Source organism: Pecten maximus, chromosome 18 (assembly GCF_902652985.1).
Source record: "Pecten maximus chromosome 18, xPecMax1.1, whole genome shotgun sequence".
NCBI lineage: Eukaryota > Metazoa > Mollusca > Bivalvia > Pectinida > Pectinidae > Pecten > Pecten maximus.
The window spans coordinates 17721641-17743332 of record NC_047032.1 but is presented as its reverse complement, the minus strand read 5'-3'; the positions used below and the strand labels follow the sequence as shown (position 1 = coordinate 17743332).

The following is a 21692-nucleotide window of genomic DNA, read 5'->3' as shown; positions in this document are numbered from 1 at the left end:
ATGAAGGTTTCCTCCAGATACTGTTTCCTCCCACAGTAAGAACCCTCACACCTCATACTTCCATACAGGTCAACATGCATGATTAATATAAGTTGTTTTACCTTGTTTCACAGTTATTGTAAAATAAATGAAGTTTACATTTTAGAATTTCTATTCCAGCTGCGGAATGGACTAAGAGTTTTGAAGAGAAGCACAAAGTATTTGCAGAACCACAAGACTTATTAGCCGAGGCTGAAGCAGCTAAACTTGGAAAGAAAGACCCAGAAGCATATCCTTGTTTTGTTGAAGCTTGTAGCTGGTTTAGTGTGTGTAGATTATGGCAAAAAAAATAAAATCAGAATTAAATGTCAAGTCAAACATTGTTGTTGATGCTTGCATTCACAAAATTGTTAAATATTTGTTCAGAATTCTGCCTTCATTTAGAAATGAGAAGTGCTGATTCGGATACAGTTTTCTATCTGTAGAAATTTGCAAGATTAAAAATAAAAATTCTAATGATCAGTTAGCACTATTTATAAGGAATATTTTGCTATTTGCTGACCACTGAAGGTGATCAGAAACAAAATTATCGTTCTCTGTTACTGTCCTAATTAATGTTCCTCATATAAGGATGAAGCACAACGTTGTCTATGTGTTATTTCTGATGACTAATTAAACAGTTGCTGAGCTGGTGGAGCATCAGACCAAATGACATGAAGCCAAGATCCATGTACATGTATACAGTTTGATCTCTATCGGGGGCAGTTTTACACTCTTAGGAAGGCATGAACAGTCCATTTAGTTTTCAATGATGTTGCAGGGCATCCAGTAGACCCTTGAGAGTATGTTTTTGACTCCCCAAATTGAGATCTGACTCTTGGGTTTGAAGGGACATGTCTATTTGACATATGTTTTGACCCTTCAGATTTCTCAGAATTAGTGATTTGACTTCTGAAATTGCTAAAAGTCAAGGGTCAACTGGATGCCCTGATGTTGGTATGTTAATGGTACAGAGCCATAGCCATCCTCATGGGGTAAAAACTCAACTGAAGCCTAAAAGTGAGACTGTGTCTGAGAGAGTAAGAAGGGGGAAAAAAGATAAAAGTCTTGGAGAAAGTTCCAAATTAGTGTTAACTGATCTTAAGAAATGGGTACAGCAGATATAATTCTCAAACAGTTATTTGGGATGGTTACTGTCTGTTAATTTATAAGTTACTTAATGTGAGTACATGTAGCTACCTTTACCTTGTGGAAAAATGTTTATGCCAAGTTTGAATTGGAATCAATTTCAAAAATATTCCATACATTTATTTCTACAAGTCCATTTGTCTCCTTGACTGTGTGAACTGAGGTTGAGAAATTTGTGACAGCTAACACCCAGGAGCTGGCCAAGGACAAGTGGCTGTGTCCAATGAGTGGAAAGAAATTCAAGGGTCCAGAATTTGTCCGCAAACATCTCTTCAACAAGCACGCGGAGAAGGTTGAGGAAGTGAAAAAAGAGGTGGGTATCTATTGTAATTATCAGTTTATTGACATTAATTAATCCATTATAAGGTGACAAGGGCCGGATCACCAAGCAAGCATTTTGTTCACTTGTTAAAAATTCAGAAGATAAAATAGATTCATTAATGGTAACGCTTCAGAAAGCAAAATTGTCACGGCAACATTATGTGAACTATTTTTAGAACACTCTGACATCAACATTCAGCTCTTATGGATTTTTCAAAAACACAAGGTCCATATATATATATATTTACATTGTGTTGCATTTGTCTATATGTCGTTAGTAAACCAAATTGTATTCATGAGACTGTATACTACAATTTACAGTGATTCGGTCAGTGTAGGAATACAGCTCCATGTTTGTAGGTTAAACAATGGCCGCCAGTTACTTTCGGTCTAGAGAGCTTTGGAATGCTAGCATTTATTAGCTCACCTGCCCGAAGGGCAAGTGAGCTTATGCCGTGGCGCGGCGTCCGTCGTCCGTCCGTCGTCCGTCCGGCCGTCTGGCCGTCCGTCCGGCGTCAACTTTCCATTCAAGCAACTTCTTCTCAATAACCAAAAGGCCTAGAGACCTAATATTGGGCCTGTAGCATGCTGGGGTGAAGGGCTACCAAGTTTGTTCAAATGAATGACCTTGACCTTCATTCAAGGTCACAGGAGTCAAAAAGGCTAAAATCATCAAACGACTTCTTCTCAACAACCAACAGTCCCAGGGAGTTGATATTGGGTCTGTAGCATGCTGGGGTAAAGGGCTACCAAGTTTGTTCAAATGAATGACCTTGACTTTCATTCAAGGTCACAGGAGTCAAAAAGGCTAAAAAATCTTAGACGACTTCTTCTCAATAGCCAAAGAGTCCCAGAGGCCTTGATATTGGGTCTGTAGCATGCTGGGGTGAAGGGCTACCAAGTTTGTTCAAATGAATGACCTTGACCTTCATTCAAGGTCACAGGAGTCAAAAAGGCTAAAATCTTTAAACGACTTCTTCTCAATAACCAAGAGTCCCAGGGACCTGATATTTGCCCCTGTAGCATGCTGGGGTGAAGGGCTACCAAGTTTGTTCAAATGAATGACCTTGACTTTCATTCAAGGTCACAGGAGTCAAAAAGGCTAAAATCTTTAAACGACTTCTTCTCAATAACCAAGAGTCGCAGGGAGTTGATATTGGGTCTGTAGCATGCTGGGGTAAAGGGCTACCAAGTTTGTTCAAATGAATGACCTTGACCTTCATTCAAGGTCACAGGAGTCAAAAAGGCTAAAATCTTTAAACAACTTCTTCTCAATAACCAAGAGTCCCAGGGAGTTGATATTGGGTCTGTAGCATGCTGGGGTGAAGGACTACCAAGTTTGTTCAAATGAATTACCTTGACTTTCATTCAAGGTCACAGGAGTCAAAAAGGCTAAAATCTTTAAACGACTTCTTCTCAATAACCAAGAGTCCCAGAGACCTAATATTTGGCCTGTAGCATGCTGGGGTGAAGGGCTACCAAGTTTGTTAAAATGAATGACCTTGACCTTCATTCAAGGTCACAGGGGTCAAAAAGGCTAAAATCTTCAAACGACTTCTTCTCAATAACCAACAGACCCAGGGAGTTGATATTGGGTCTGTAGCATGCTGGGATGAAGGGCTACCTAGTTTGTTCAAATGAATGACCTTGACCTTCATTCAAGGTCACAGGAGTCAAAAAGGCTAAAATCTTTAAACGACTTCTTCTCAATAACCAAGAGTCCCAGAGACCTAATATTTGGCCTGTAGCATGCTGGGGTGAAGGGCTACCAAGTTTGTTCAAATGAATGACCTTGACCTTCATTCAAGGTCACAGGGGTCAAAAAGGCTAAAATCTTCAAACGACTTCTTCTCAATAACCAACAGACCCAGGGAGTTGATATTGGGTCTGTAGCATGCTGGGATGAAGGGCTACCTAGTTTGTTCAAATGAATGGCCTTGACCTTCATTCAAGGTCACAGGGGCCAAAAAGGCTAAAATCTTTAAACGACTTCTTCTCGATAACCAACAGTCTCAGAGACCTAATATTTGGGCCTGTAGCATGCTGGGGTAAAGGGCTACCAAGTTTGTTCAAATGAATGACCTTGACTTCATTCAAGGTCACAGGAGTCAAAAAGGCTAAAATCTTTAAACGACTTCTTCTCAATAACCAAGAGTCCCAGAGACCTAATATTTGGCCTGTAGCATGCTGGGGTGAAGGGCTACCAAGTTTGTTCAAATGAATGACCTTGACCTTCATTCAAGGTCACAGGGGTCAAAAAGGCTAAAATATTCAAACGACTTCTTCTCAATAACCAACAGTCCCAGGGAGTTGATATTGGGTCTGTAGCATGCTGGGATGAAGGGCTACCTAGTTTGTTCAAATGAATGGCCTTGACCTTCATTCAAGGTCACAGGGTCCAAAAAGGCTAAAATCTTTAAACGACTTCTTCTCGATAACCAACAGTCTCAGAGACCTAATATTTGGCCTGTAGCATGCTGGGGTAAAGGGCTACCAAGTTTGTTCAAATGAATGACCTTGACTTTCATTCAAGGTCACAGGAGTCAAAAAGGCTAAAATCTTTAAACGACTTCTTCTCAATAACCAAGAGTCCCAGAGACCTAATATTTGGCCTGTAGCATGCTGGGGTGAAGGGCTACAAAGTTTGTTCAAATGAATGACCTTGACTTTCATTCAAGGTCACAGGAGTCAAAAAGGCTAAAATCTTTAAACGACTTCTTCTCAATAACCAAGAGTCCCAGAGAGTTGATATTGGGTCTGTAGCATGCTGGATTGAAGGGCTACCAAGTTTGTTCAAATGAATGACCTTGACCTTCATTCAAGGTCACAGGGGTCAAAAAGGCTAAAATCTTTAAACAACTTCTTCTCAATAACCAAGAGTCCCAGGGAGTTGATATTGGGTCTGTAGCATGCTGGGGTGAAGGGCTACCAAGTTTGTTCAAATGAATGACCTTGACCTTCATTCAAGATCACGTCGATCAAGTATGCTTAAATCTTTAAATGACTTTTAGAGAAAAGCCAAAGTGCAGAGAGACATTATATTGGTCCTGTAGCATGCTTTCAAATAACTGCAGGATCCATATATGAAAAGATCACTGCATTGCAGGTGAGCGATTTGGGCCCATTGGGCCCTTGTTTACAGAAGCCACAACGAAAAATAAAGCAACGTCACAAGTTATGAGAGTATTATTTCATAATTAGAAAAATGTAGTCGACACGAAATTACTATAAGTGCCATTCTTGATCTATACGAAATATAATCAAATTGTCAATGTCGTCACACTCACAGGGGCTCGTTCCGAATTTCCAGAAATGCAAGACACAACAATAAAAGTAAAGTATTTATAAAAAAAATCTTGTTTAAATATCGGGAGTATCGACATGGTTTCCGGTTGTGTATGTATATTGGATTTTAGTTTTGTGGTTATTCACTGATGTCAAAGGCCTACCTTACAAAGTCGAGCCCCTGTGAAGTTGAAAATTGTCTGCTAAGTTAGCGACACTGAGTTGACCGGTTAGACTCGAATCTGTTTCGAATGAAATATCCTTGGAATCGTTTTCCCCTACTGTCAAGACGACTTTCATTTAGAACTAAACACTGATATTCTTCTTAAAATAACATAAATCCAGCCTGGGATTTACGTTAAAGATAAATATTTCATGTCGCCCTAAAGGGCAGGGCGACATTCTATTTATCTGTCACCCAAATTGTATTCATATCGACTGTATACTACCATTTGGTAACAGTTCAATGCTTAAATGTATTATACATACTAGATATTATATAAATTCCAATATACTCTGTAACATGAAATACATATTGTATGTATTATTATCCCTGGGCCTCGCGACGAAAGTCGGGGAGGGGATATAGCGTTCCGTTCGTACGTAAGTACGTACGTACGTAGGTACGTAGGTACGTATGTTCACTTTTTGTCAGCGCTCTTGCGACTTCATTTTTGAACGGATTCTGACCAAACTTCATATATGGGTCCAGCATGGGAATACCTCGGACGAGTTCGTGTTTCAGGGTGCCAAAGCCAAGGTCAAGGTCACCGTTACTTTTTATAGAAAATCTTTGTCAGCACTCTTGCGACTTCATTTTTGAATGGATCCTGACCAAACTTCATATATGGGTCCAGCATGGGAATACCTCAAACGAGTTCGTATTTCAGGGTGCCAAGGTCAAGGTTAAGGTCACCGTTACTATTGATAGAAAATCTTTGTCAGCACTCTTGCGACTTCATTTCTGAACGGATCCTGTCAGCACTCTTGCAACTTCATTTCTGAACGGATCCTGACCAAACTTAATATATGGGTCCAGCATGGGAATACCTCGAACGAGTTCGTGTTTTAGGGCGCCAAGGTCAAGGCCAATGTCACCTATTACTATTTATAGAAAATCATTGTCAGCACTGTAATGTGACTTCATTTTTGAACGGATCCTGACCAAACTTCATATATGGGTCAAGCATGGCAATACCTCAAACAAGTTCGTGTTTCAGGGCACCAAGTTTAAGGTCAAGGTCACCGTTACTATTTATAGAAAATCTTTGTCAGCGTTAAACGTTGTTGCGACTTCATTTTTGAATGGATCCTGACCAAACTTCATATATTGGTCCAGCATGCGTAACCAGATACTGTTGAATGCATAACAATATATACCATATTTATCTGGCAATGAGCCCATGCCTGATAATAAGCCCATCCATGTCTATTGCAGTTCAGTGCAAATGACAACTGATGTTATTTGAATGTCCTGCAATAACCCCACCCCCCATTTTGCGTCAGAGTTCATGTGTTAGCACGCGAGGGGATTTGTATCGTTTGCGATGCCTTGTTATTATATGATTGTTGTATGGGCTGTGAATGTTTGTATCACCCAAATAATTTGAAATTTCCAAACCATGAAAGAAACATTTGATGTCATACAGTACGTGTATATGGACTATACTGTGGGAAATAATGCCAAGTTCCTGTACACTTAGAAATTCTACCTTCCCTTATAAACTCGAGATGGAGCAGGTTTTGACCAAATATATTGTACTTTTTCAGGTAACATTTTTCAACAATTACCTCCTGGATCCAAAACGACCTTCTTTACCCGAACACCCTGGCAACAAACAGGGGGCAATGCCAACCTCAAGCAGTCAGAATCAGTTTGGTGGTCACGGACCATCTAATTTCCAGGCACCACCACAGCAAGGCATGATGGGATATGGCCAACCACGTCATCAAATGATGTTTGGTAAAAATATAACTTATATGTAATTGGGTGAAAATACAACTTATGTGAAATTGGGTAAAAAAAATAAGATAATTATGTAAATTGCAAAATGTTGAGCATACTTCTGTTAATTTGAATTGAAAATGTTGGAACTTTTAGTTGCTTCATTACTGTAAACACTCTTTTACTGCTGAACTAAATTCTTAAACGTAAATTAATACAATGATGAATTGGCATACCCAAAATACTTGTCATAGAAAAAAGCATAACATACAGAAAACTGAAGTATGTTTTAAGCATCAAAATAGTTGAAAATAATATGTCCAGTAAAATATATACATTTTAAGTATCTATTTCTACCTTTTCGGGGACTGCGATAGCTCATTTGGTTAAAGTGCTGGTCACGTAATCTCAGGTGAAGGTTTGAGGTTCGACTGCCTCCTACAATTGTCGGTTCCAATTCACAAGCTACTAGTGATACTGATTTTTTTTTCGAGACATGGAGTTTTGTAAAATCATTTTACTGTACATTTCAGGCATTACAAAATTATTTGTCAATTTGAAATTTTATTAAGATATTAAATTTAATGTTGATGTAAAAACCTGAAGTAAAAGATAGGTTTTATAAATGTATATGACTTTTCGTATAATGAAATCATGTAACTGAACATCGTAGGAATGGCAGAATTATTTGTGAAATAAACATGGAAAAACAATTTATTCCTGTGCTTTTATAGGTAATAACCAAGGGCAACAGTCCTTTGGAAACCAAGGCTATGGGGCACGGGGAGGCAACGAACCATACAGAGGTGACCCGTACAGAAGATCACCATACCAAAACAGTTTTAATCGGTCAGTAAACAAATCGGATCTTGTGTACCTTGTGTAACAAACATCATTAAAACGCTTGCTTTCACTAATATTTCCTCATTGTCATGTATTATTTACTTTTATTATACCTAATACAAACAACAATCTTGCTTGACGACTGAAGAATTGTTCTTCCTCTCTGTTTGAAGACAATACCTTAATGTTCTTTCTCACAAAGTGAAGTAGAAAATTGCTTCTCAAATTATTTTGTCTTTCACATGAAGAAATTCAAAGCAGATATAACACTCCACAAAACTTTAGAAAATAATGTCTCTTTCTCCTGAATATGAAGGCAACAACTGTTTTTTAAACCAGATAATTCAAAAGAAAAATACTTGTAATCTTGATTTTCTGCCAATTTTGAGGAAATCTTTTAACTGCTTTGAATTTTGAAAGATAAATATTTATACACACAAACGTCGGGAGACATGGACTTCAAAAAATGTGAAAATTCAGAATTCATTGGTATAATAAAGATAAATATTACATTTGTGTTGTTTAAGGAACACCCTCGAAAAAATGTTCATATTTTAAAGCAGCAAAACTTTGAATTTTTAAATTGATCACACAAAAAAGTAAATCATTTTGGAAACTCTCATGAATCTTAAAAATGATGAACAAAAATCAAATATTTTGGAAAATAATGAGAAAATTTTAACAAGTACAAATTTATGGGAAAAAATTGTTATTATGGTGATCATGCTGCATATTGTTATGTGCTATTTGAGAAGGTGGTCTGAATTTGTATTTTTTGATGTGCAATCCTGACTCCCTTATATAACTCTTTGTAGTGATACAGTTGAAATTTGTTTAATAACTTTTTACTTGAACCTTTGTTGAAGTTTCTTACCTTCAAATACAATATGCCCTTCATCATTATGCCCCAAATTATTACCTATTAAAATGGGGCTGGATGAATACATAACAATCATTTTATGCAGGTACATGATTTTTTCATGCAAAGCTTACAAGATATGTACGATGAACCCTTGAACAGATTAAGTTCCCATTTATCCTATCATGTTTTACGTTTCATTAGACCTAAAGGTTAAAGGTTAAAGACAAAGTTTCCACTAGACCAATTTTGAGAGAGTGTAGGGGAATGTATTTTTATTAAAAAAAAGGAAATATAAACAATAATGAAAATGACAAATAGTGGTCCTACAATAAGCAAAGACAGCCAGTACAAAAATAAGCTAAGATGTCGAGTACAAACAATTAGCTTAGACGGCCAGAACAAACAATTAGCTAAGACGGCCAGTATAAACAATAAGCTAAGACGGCCAGTATAAACAATAAGCTAAGATGACCAGTACAAACAATAAGCTAAGATGACCAGTACAAACAATAAGCTAAGATGACCAGTACAAACAATAAGCTTAGATGGCCAGTACAAACAATAAGCTAAGACGACCAGTACAAACAATTAGCTAAGATGACCAGTACAAACAATAAGCTAGGATGTCCAGTACAAACAATAAGCTAAGATGACCAGTACAAACAATAAGCTAGGATGACCAGTACAAACAATAAGCTAGGATGACCAGTACAAACAATAAGCTAGGATGACCAGTACAAACAATAAGTTAAGATGACCAGTACAAACAATAAGCTAAGATGACCAGTACAAACAATAAGCTAGGATGACCAGCATATATTATACATATCATTTGAGATATGATTTCTGTATATGATATCCTTACGTAGATGCAATGTTTAAAAAAACGGCACATTTACAATATGGGGATGTAGGAGTGTTTTGCAGATAAACATTAACAAATTTCAGCTGTATTTCCCGATTACAAAAAGCATACTCAACTGATTTTCATAACTCTTACATCATTTTCCATCAGTCGTCTACCGGTAGTTGTCCCATAAATTTCTGTAATCAATAAATGCTAAAGAATATAATTCTTACAGCTATCTTATACTAACAAATTCATACTAACAAATTCTAGTCAAAATGTAAAGTTTTTGTATTTTTGTTGATGTTGTGCTAATTTTTGTTCAATTTTATAGTGCATAATCTTATGTGATTTATATTTTTATGGATGATTGATAGAGTTAAAAATGCTTGGTATTGTAAGAGTTGTGAAAATTCAATGTTTTGTTCGTAATTGCTAAAACATATTTATGACATTGCAACAGTAATTTGTAATTGTGTATATTAGAGAGGTTAAGCAACCCTATGAACGTGTATATGTAAAATTGGAATTTTGTTTACATGATGTCATCGATTCATGTGGTTTTGCACCTGCTACATGTAGTGACAACTTGTAGCACAGCATTTTCAAGTAATTCCAAATTAGTGGACGATTAGTGTTTGAATGATGGATTTTCGAAATGAAATTTTCTGCAGATTCTATTTTTGAGCATCAGTATTTGTGAGATGATTAGGCCTTTCTTGCTTAAGTTACAAGATTTTGAGAAGTTGTTTGTTCAACATACACTTTTAAAACAAAAACGTAAAATATATGTTGTAAGATCGTTGAAATACGACGTTCCAGGTAACATCAAGGTGTACGTGTAGAGTGCACATACAAGTAAATGTAAGGTTGCTTGACCTCTCTATTACTTTGCCTACATATATGCTAGCAGAGCAAAATGTTTTTAGTGAAAAAAATATAACCGGTATGAATTGTGATCTTGAAAATCACTGGTTCTGATGTTACAGATAAGTATATAAAAAAAGTTCACGTTAAATTTCAAGAGCAAATTATCCTGGTTATATTAAACAGGTAAAATCTCAGATTATCAACTAAAAAAATGATAAAATGATTAGTAACAATGTAAAAAAGAGGACAGTAATAATGTAAAAAAAAAAGACAAAGGAAAAAATCAAAAATCTCCCTGTTACGCACTTCGCTCAAATTAATTGAGAAACTGAATATCAAAATTCAACGTACACATTTAATTTTTATTATAAAAGCAAAATTCACATGGAATTAAACAATCTAATGTCCTGCAGCAGCAAACCTGCCACAAGCTGAGCATGAACATGTATATTCTATGCAGAAGCAAGTTCCTGAATCACTCCAGACATGTAATTTTTAGTTTCAAGTAATTCAAAAACATGTACAAACACAAGATATTATAATAGTAAAAAAAGAACTGCTAGTTACTAGTGTTTTCTTCTATTGATATTTACCATGCACAGGGACACAACCTTCCTGTATCTGTTGCTTCTGACACTTACCATGCACTCCAAAAGTACTTTCCTGTATCTTTGTGTTGCTGAAACGTATAAGTTAAGTTTTTTTTCACTACATGATCAGTTAAAATCCTCTTAATCAGAATCACTCATACAGCCATTTAGCTGATTTCAGCCATTTTAGGTCCCAAAAAAATGGCTAACTCCCTGTATAGGTCCAGCGAAGAAATAAATATCTGCCTTTCTGAAGATTTTCCAATTTTATCTCTATAATAACAACAATAGTGGGATAAATTGATTGTGACATCAGTTCCAATTTCTACAGAATTTCTGACTTGTGATTCTATAAAAGTTCTTGGTCTGGCCAGCCCATTACTCTTGTAATCTGTTTTTGAATGAATTTACTGTGGCTACCGATATGACTTGTTCTGGCAGGTTACTTTACGTTTTAACTAACTGCATGTCAAGCAAAATATTTCTTTCTTATACCCAGTTGTCTATATGTTGTTGAAGTAATACATATATATATATATCTTGTATTAGTTGTTGACCATACACTTGGAATATAAAAAACTTTCATACGTATCATTTCTTGCTAATTATATGGCAACCACATATGCCGAGAATTATCAAGCATGTGTCTTCCTTCATCTGAAGATAACCATACTCCAAAAAACGACATTGTTTATGTTGTATTATTGACAATTTCCATGTACAGTGATAATCATAATAGCACAAACAACTTTCATTTAGAGTATACTTCGATTAATATATAAAAGAAACTTAGACGGTTCAATTCAAAATCACTTTATTTGAGAAAAAAAAAAAAAAAAAAATGCTTTTATGTTTTGCCTTCAATGCTGCCATTTCCTGCTTCCTTTATAATACCAATATATTTCTATACAATATTGTCTCAATATGTTTTGGACAAGTTTCGTTTTCCGTCTTTTTGTAATGCACAGCTACCTGCTCTTGTAAGCAGGTATTGGTTGTGATGTCATTAGTTTGTGTGAGAAAATTATGTTTTTTCCCCTCAAATTCATGGCGTTAACACATTAACAATGACAAATTGTAATACGTGTATTTATTATATTGTAATGTTGTCCTCACTCATGTGCCTTGTATATATCGTACTACATGTCCTTTACCAATGTCTTATCATTAATGTTTTATAACCTGAAAAACAAGATAAATGAAATGAATGCTGTTCCTGTGATCTCCCTGTCTGTGTGATATTTCAGACACTAAACATTATAATAATTCATTTTAACGGATGTGTGAAATTTTAACAAATCACAAAAATTTGGATCGCTTGATATTTGCAACTTTACCACCTTCCTTGAGTTCCCTTTAATATTTCCATGTTTATATGACTAACAAGATGAAGTATAACGGTCTTTTTATCCTGTGATATTGGAGCAAATTTCTCTTTATGATTGAAGATATTTAGCAAATGCAATATATATATATTTCATGTGATGACTTATATGGTGTGTAAAAAGTTACAGAAACCAAACAGAGATTTGAATTTTTTTTACTTAAGAGTTTGTTAAGATACAGTTTATTTCTTTGAAATGGAATTGTGACCACTAAAAATATAAGAAAAATGTGTACTGCAACCATTTGTTAACCCTCATGTTTCCATAACCTTTGGATAAAATACTTGTTATGGTGTCATTGAATATAAATAAGAACCCTTTTATATTGCCAGTGTTTTATTTTAAAAAAACAACAACCCATTAATTTAAACTGCTATGTTTACTTGATTATAATTTCATTCTGAACTGTTTGTGGATTAATGCTTTGTTATACTGCCATCATTTCATATTGAAATATTGTCATGTTGCCACAATTTGTGGTTCAATTCCTTATTTATCTTCCATCCTTGTGGATTAAATTCTTTTTGAACACTGCCAATACTGTAGATATCAACCTTGTTTTACTACCTCCATTGTAGATATAAACCTTGTTTTACTACATACATTGTAGATATAAACCTTGTTTTACTACATACATTGGAGATATAAACCTTGTTTTACTAGCTCCATTGTAGATATAAACCTTGTTTTACTACATACATTGTAGATATAAACCTTGTTTTACTACCTCCTTTGTAGATATAAACCTTGTTTTACTACCTCCGTTGTAGATATAAACCTTGTTTTACTACCTCCGTTGTAGATATAAACCTTGTTTTACTACATACATTGTAGATGTAAACCTTGTTTTACTACATACATTGTAGATATAAACCTTGTTTTACTACAAACATTGGAGATATAAACCTTGTTTTACTATCTCCATTGTAGATATAAACCCTGTTTTACTACATACATTGTAGATATAAACCTTGTTTTACTACCTCCTTTGTAGATATAAACCTTGTTTTACTACCTCCATTGTAGATATCAACCTTGTTTTACTACATACATTGTAGATATCAACCTTGTTTTACTAGCTCCATTGTAGATATCAACCTTGTTTTACTACCTCCATTGTAGATATAAACCTTGTTTTACTACATACATTGTAGATATAAACCTTGTTTTACTACCTCCTTTGTAGATATAAACCCTGTTTTACTACATACATTGTAGATATAAACCTTGTTTTACTACCTCCATTGTAGATATCAACCTTGTTTTACTACATACATTGTAGATATCAACCTTGTTTTACTAGCTCCATTGTAGATATCAACCTTGTTTTACTACATACATTGTAGATATAAACCTTGTTTTACTACATACATTGTAGATATCAACCTTGTTTTACTACATACATTGTAGATATAAACCTTGTTTTACTACCTCCTTTGTAGATATAAACCTTGTTTTACTACCTCCTTTGTAGATATAAACCTTGTTTTACTACCTCCATTGTAGATATAGACCTTGTTTTACTACATACATTGTAGATATAAACCTTGTTTTACTACATACATTGTAGATATAAACCTTGTTTTACTACATACATTGTAGATATAAACCTTGTTTTACTACATACATTGTAGATATAAACCTTGTTTTACTACATACATTGTAGATATAAACCTTGTTTTACTACCTCCTTGTAGATATAAACCTTGTTTTACTACCTCCATTGTAGATATAAACCTTGTTTTACTACATACATTGTAGATATAAACCTTGTTTTACTACCTCCATTGTAGATATAAACCTTGTTTTACTACATACATTGTAGATATAAACCTTGTTTTACTACATACATTGTAGATATAAACCTTGTTTTACTACCTCCATTGTAGATATAAACCTTGTTTTACTACCTCCATTGTAGATATAAACCTTGTTTTACTACATACATTGTAGATATAAACCTTGTTTTACTACCTCCATTGTAGATATAAACCTTGTTTTACTACCTCCTTTATAGATATAAACCTTGTTTTACTACATACATTGTAGATATAAACCTTGTTTTACTAGCTCCATTGTAGATATAAACCTTGTTTTACTACATACATTGTAGATATAGACCTTGTTTTACTACATACATTGTAGATATAAACCTTGTTTTACTACCTCCTTTGTAGATATCAACCTTGTTTTACTACCTCCGTTGTAGATATAAACCTTGTTTTACTACATACATTGTAGATATAAACCTTGTTTTACTACCTCCTTTGTAGATATCAACCTTGTTTTACTACCTCCGTTGTAGATATAAACCTTGTTTTACTACATACATTGTAGATATAAACCTTGTTTTACTACATACATTGTAGATATAAACCTTGTTTTACTACATACATTGTAGATATAAACCTTGTTTTACTATCTCCTTTGTAGATATAAACTTTGTTTTACTACATGCATTGTAGATATAAACCTTGTTTTACTGCCTCCTTTGTAGATATAAACCTTGTTTTACTTCCTCCTTTGTAGATATAAACCTTGTTTTACTACCTCCGTTGTAGATATAAACCTTGTTTTACTACATACATTGTAGATATAAACCTTGTTTTACTACATACATTGTAGATATAGACCTTGTTTTACTACTTCCTTTGTAGATATCAACCTTGTTTTACTACATACATTGTAGATATAAACCTTGTTTTACTATCTCCTTTGTAGATATCAACCTTGTTTTACTACATACATTGTAGATATAAACCTTGTTTTACTACATACATTGTAGATATAAACCTTGTTTTACTACCTCCATTGTAGATATAAACCTTGTTTTACTACCTCCTTTGTAGATATAAACCTTGTTTTACTACATACATTGTAGATATAAACCTTGTTTTACTTCCTCCTTTGTAGATATAAACCTTGTTTATTACCTCCATTGTAGATATAGACCTTGTTTTACTACATACATTGTAGATACAGACCTTGTTTTACTACATACATTGTAGATATAAACCTTGTTTTACTACATACATTGTAGATATAAACCTTGTTTTACCACCTCCTTTGTAGATATCAACCTTGTTTTACTACATGCATTGTAGATATAAACCTTGTTTTACTACATACATTGTAGATATAAACCTTGTTTAACTACCTCCTTTGTAGATATAAACCTTGTTTTACTACATACATTGTAGATATAAACCTTGTTTTACTACATACATTGTGGATATAAACCTTGTTTTACTCCCTCCATTGTAGATATAAACCTTGTTTTACTACCTCCATTGTAGATATAAACCTTGTTTTACTACATACATTGTAGATATAAACCTTGTTTTACTACCTCCATTGTAGATATCAACCTTGTTTTACTACATACATTGTAGATATAAACCTTGTTTTACTACATACATTGTAGATATAAACCTTGTTTTACTACCTCCATTGTAGATATCAACCTTGTTTTACTCCCTCCATTGTAGATATAAACCTTGTTTTACTACATACATTGTCGATATAAACCTTGTTTTACTACCTCCATTGTAGATATCAACCTTGTTTTACTATCTCCATTGTAGATATAAACCTTGTTTTACTACCTCCATTGTAGATATAAACCTTGTTTTACTACCTCCATTGTAGATATAGACCTTGTTTTACTACATACATTGTAGATATAAACCTTGTTTTACTACCTCCATTGTAGATATAAACCTTGTTTTACTACATACATTGTAGATATAAACCTTGTTTTACTACCTCCATTGTAGAGATAAACCTTGTTTTACTACATACATTGTAGATATAAACCTTGTTTTACTACCTCCATTGTAGATATCAACCTTGTTTTACTATCTCCATTGTAGATATAAACCTTGTTTTACTACCTCCTTTGTAGATATTAACCTTGTTTTACTACCGCCATTGTAGATATAAACCTTGTTTTACTACATACATTGTAGATATAAACCTTGTTTTACTACATACATTGTAGATATAAACCTTGTTTTACTACATACATTGTAGATTTAAACCTTGTTACACCTTAATCATTTGTTGATGTTATCATTATTTGTCTCACATCGAGGACGGTTTTGTTGAAATTGAATGAAGTTTAGGGCCCTGATGTGAATTAGTGGTAACAAAGGTGCAAGTTCTACAGTAAAGTAGGTGTTGTTGGATGTACTGTTGTCTAGTGGTAGGACGTAGGGCTACGTGACCGAATGATCAGTAGTTGAAGCCCACGCACGGGCGCTGTTTTGTATCCTTGAACAAGATACTTTACTCTGTTGTGTTCCAGTCGACTCCCACTGTAAATGAGTATGTGGTAGGGCAAAGCAAGAAATGTCGTGTGTAAACTTTAAGCGCCGAAATGGTAGCTCCGGTATCATGCTCCCCAGGGAGTTGATAATGATTTCGTCTAGTTGCTAAAGCCCAATAACATCAGATAATAATTTGTAAACCTCTTTGAGACGGCTATGTTACTTTGATATAGCGGTATATAAAACTCCAAATTATTATTACTGTTAGAGACGTGAAATACCCAGCAATGATATCTTTATATGAATAAGGTAAATTTTCAGCGGATATTTTCACGCTGTTTAAATTACACCAGGACCTGTTGATTGATATTTCTTTTATGTTGGACACATGCACATTTGATTTTGTTATGGTGAAACAGAGTTTTTAAAAGTGTTTCTAACATTTGCGGTTCACTTCAATCTAACTAAACTTGACATTTTTTAAACATTCTTGCAAGCTTATATGTTCAAAATTCACTGGAACTAATTCATCACTTTCTGTAGAATTAATTGGTTGCTGATTTTTTTTTTTTATTATTATATGAGATCAACTTTGAAGAGTCATTTCCAATTTGATTTGAATCGATATGTATGTAATCTAAAAATAAACGTGTTGAGATATTTCAACAAGACATACATGTATATATGTGTCTGAAAATAAGTAGCATCTGGTCAAGTTGTTATGTATCAATTTGCTTCTTTAAATACAACATCATCTTCATTGATGGCAGATGGAGGAAAAGAATGAAAACAAAAATGTTTTCGAAATCAGAGATAGGCAAAGATCTTGATAGATATGTTCTGATTGTATATTTCTTTACAGATCAAGTTCATATAAAGGGAAGTGGAACAATGAACAGTTGAGTAAACAAAACAAAACCCAGTCTATTTTTCAATCAAGTGATATTTGAAAAAAATGCTGAGCCTGTCCTATCGGATTCGAAAAAAATGCTAAGCCTGTCCAATCCGGTTCAAGAAAAATGCTAAGCCTGTCCAATCAGATTCGAGAAAAATACTAAGCCTGTATAATCAGATTTGAGAAAAAAAGAATGGAAAAGAGCTTCTGTTGACATTTCAGAACTTGTTCATAAATGAAAGTTAGGTGAAAATGGGCAAAGATCATCGTCTGTCAGACTCATTTTTCCCTACAGTTCTTGGTCATATGCAGACATGGAAAGCTTTTTCCTACAATAACACAATCCAGGCTATGCAAGCAGATTTGAGCAAAACACTTCCAGGCAAATGCTATTTATTCAAATTGAACAAACCAAGTGATGTTTGACTATTAGAACACTAAAGGAAATACTGTGTTTATAAGGCACTATTTCATATTTTATGTATAAATAAAGACGCAACAGTTTGAATATGTTGAAATGAAAAGAATGTATAAGTTATCTTCCAGTCGTTCTCAAAAGATATTGGGAATTAATTCAGAACTTGATGTGTTTTTCTAATGTTGGGAATCTGAAAATTATTTCTACTTTAATATATATGTGTGTGTGTGTCGGGGATGATTATTCTTATTTTATACTTACAAACACCCCCCGATGTTCAGTTTTGCATGTTATATTGACAAAAGTTTCTTCGACAGCTATGTATATTCTTCTCATGATTAAGTTGAAATATTGGTAATTTATTAATATCAATGCCGTTTGTTAGATACTCATCAACAAATGACGCCGTAAAATTGAATTGATATGGGCTGTGATCGTCTTCATGTTCATAGAAAAGGATTTGACATTTAAAAAAGTAAAATGGGTATGCGTAAGGACTAACCGTAATGCGGGATTTTACGTTATTTGTGGACATATGTTTTCAATAATTTCATCTAGACTGTTTACACCCCCTCCCCCTGTTTTCAGATGTCAATTAAAGATTGAAAAATAAACCCTTCCACGACAATATCAGTTGTACTTGTGACAACCAGCAATTTTCGCACATGTACGCCCCATGTTTCATTTTGACCTCAACGTGACATCGAAGCATAAAGTGTTTATTTGGTCATTTTCAGTCGCAGATCTGATCCAAGAGGAATAATAGAGTACAGGGACCTGGATGCACCAGACGATGCCGACATTTTTTAACTTAACTTTGCTGTTTCTTATATAGAGATAGGACGGTCTTGGAAGATGAACACACTCGATTGCTGGTGGTGTTTCTTATTGAAGTTCACTTGTTCATCTGTGTGAAGAGAAATTATGGAACTAAGTTTGACAATGATGCACTTTGAAATGCTATATTGAGCTGGAAGTTCAAATTTAATATTTGAAATCGGGATATTATCATCAAATCAAGGTTGAGAGAGCATAATTTGTATTGTCTGGACAGAAGAAAACCAATATTTGCGGGTTGTTGGTAGTGTTTTCGTCCTCTGTGACGCCGCTGAACTAATATATTGTCAACTGGCTTGGACATACAATGTTGAAACAATCGTTTTAAGTTTTAAGTGAATATTTTGTGTATTTTAGGAACAGCTAATTGCTTTCATGACTTGATATTTTCGGACTATCCAGGGAATTTTCATCAGTTATCATCATCATCATCATCATCATCATCATTTTCTGCAATTATGTTAATGCTTTCAGTAAGCAACACAGTTTACTACACCATAGTAACATTATAACACAGTACAAGATTGTTACATGACTTCAATGGCTGATCAGAATTTGTTTCTGTTCAAATATTAGTTTGATCTGTTACACAATAGGATCATCTCTTTTACTGACTATGATAAAGAAGAAGAAAAAAGAAATTTTAAGTGTTGAAGCCATTTTGCGTAGGTTGGAAAAGCGGCTATGTGGGAAGTTATATGATTATCATAGTGTTAATGCTTTGAAACAGATCATGGAATCCATTGTGAAAAAACGTTCTTGATGCATGATAAACTATCACATAAATTGTACAGTATGTTGTAATTAAGTTGAGTTTTATCATGTTTTCCCTGATCTAACCTCAAATTTTATTATCGCTTTCATTTTCCATTGATTTTTAAAGAAACATTGAAATGAACATTTTTAATTTTTTGCATTTATAATTATTGTCCGTTGTACGAAAAATGAATAGTTGTTCAATGTATGAAATGCAAAATTACTCTGCAATAAAAAGGAAATCTGAAAAGTTTTTTGTGTCATTTAATTTACTGTTCTATAATATTGCCAAATTATGACAGCGAAGTAAGGATTCCTTCTGCTTACACTTTGACAATAAACAAAAAAGATGCAGCTTAAAAGGGCATAACACATACTATACCACCCATGTGTTAATTAGACCGAAGAAAAATATGACAGAATGTTGAATTATTAAAAACAAAAAAAACAAAGTTTTGTCTCTCGTTAATTCGGTACAAAATTCCATCTACATAGTAACATTGTTTTAAAATGTTCTTTCATTAAATAACCGTTCTGCCTATAAAACGATAGGTGTCAAACTCAAACAAATGCACTGAAAAAAGGGCACACAAAACACTTGACGATAGACAGGACAATTTGAAAACTTTGAGCCCTATTTCTTTTTGATTAGCGTAAAATGGCTGCTTTTTAAATCAAAAGATCTTCGTCGCTTGTAAAATATTTTCTATTTCAGTTTTGAATCCGAGTCGTGCTGAGTTCTTAACAGAATACTAAATATTATCATCGGTTAATCGAGCATTCATTACAAAACTTGCCAGCAATGCAAACTCTGAATAGTTGTTTTTGTGTATGAAAGATTATTTGCGCTGAAAACCTTGATTTATCTGCATCGTCAGTTTTATTCACAATTATTTGTAAGATCTTCGGAATGTACTACTAATGTACATGTATAACCGCTACGAATATTGCCGTTTCTCTGCAGTGAATTGAGCAGTTCGATTTGGTGTTTTCTCGATATAGTACGCCACAAATTAAGCAATACAGAATACATGTATCTAACAGTAGGTGAAACCTCGATCGCTTCTGATGAACCGACTCTTTTGCAGATATCTTTATTAACATGTCTCTGTATTGCAACATTTTGGGATTCAACCGAAATGGTATTTCTCGTAAATAATGCTACACTCCATATCTCCGTATTCACCAGGTCACTTACGTAAACATTACCTTTGTAGAGAAAAATATGAATGTCAAGAACAGGAAGTGACGTCATAGAAGAGGGCAGATGCAATGTTATTGTCAAATATAACTCTAATGCCTCCTCGTTTTTCAATATGTTGTTCCATGTACACTTGATATTTCTGTTGTGTTTCCTCCACAATATAATGTAACTCTGGGATGTGTGAATGCTATTTGTGACTGATGTTTCATTGACGTCAGTTACCCAGTTGATAACATCATCTCTAGTCAGTTGACAGTTACACTCATGATTCACCATTCTGCCGAGGTCGAAATGGTGTCTTTGATAGATGATGGTGAGAAAGTAGTTTTCAAACCGTTTAAATGTTTCATCAGATTTAAACAGGCACCAACAAATATGATTTCCAACTTGTTGTTGAATATAAATGTCACATCCTAGAAGGTCCGCTGCGGCCTTGACCTCCGCTTCTGTTGTCCACGGTCCACACGCTGCCGTTTGTGTTTCGCATATGCTCCATATGTGCGTCAATATCGCCGTCTATTAAACATTGGTAAATGTCTTTGTGATCCCTCATGTGATCTACTATAACGAAACGTAAAACTGGATGGAATTGTTCAACGCCTGTAAGAGCTTTGCTTAAAGATCTGAAGAAGCAGTTCCCATCTCCTACTACGTTGTCATTTACCCAGAACTTACCACTTCCACAATCGTTTGGAGTCCAATGATTCTTTGTACAAACGTTAGTAGAAGAAATGCAACTGAGTTCATTGTCATCAAGATTTCCATCATCTTCTATATCAACGTCATATTTGCATAGGAATTTTGCGAAAATCTCCTCTCGACCACACACGGTTTGTAAATCGGTCGGTCCCATCGTAACTGTAAGAACTGGATGACAATCGTATTGGTATGGATCAGTAGATTCATTACTTGCTATGTAGCTTTCGTTTTCCATTGATAACTAGAAAATAAAAGTGTAAGAAACTGATAAAATTACATTGTATAATGCAACATTGATTGCAAGTATTGTTTATATGTAACATGGCATCAGTACACATGTATATACTACATAATTTATATCCGTGTTTCGCAGCTGCCACTGAAAGTATAACGCACACATTGGTGTTTGTGCTATTAGCGTTTCCCTGGATTAGCTTAATTGGATAGTTTATCAGCGAAAGACGAGCAGTTCCTCATTGAACATTTCAATTTGCATGAAG

At 34.4% G+C, this 21692-nt stretch overlaps 1 protein-coding gene across 1 annotated transcript in view; it reads left to right on the top strand.

The window, feature by feature from the left end:
* The window catches only part of LOC117317046 (serrate RNA effector molecule homolog), a 45425-nt gene extending 25886 nt beyond the window's left edge, over positions 1-19539 (top strand). The window contains exons 17-22 of the mRNA XM_033871831.1: positions 160-268; positions 1327-1480; positions 6544-6736; positions 7453-7567; positions 17246-17281; positions 18434-19539. Of these exons, the coding sequence (XP_033727722.1) occupies positions 160-268; positions 1327-1480; positions 6544-6736; positions 7453-7567; positions 17246-17281; positions 18434-18506 (680 nt within the window). The 3' untranslated portion in view covers positions 18507-19539. The remainder of the gene's footprint in view (positions 1-159; positions 269-1326; positions 1481-6543; positions 6737-7452; positions 7568-17245; positions 17282-18433) is intronic.
* Positions 19540-21692: the final 2153 nt, after the last annotated feature.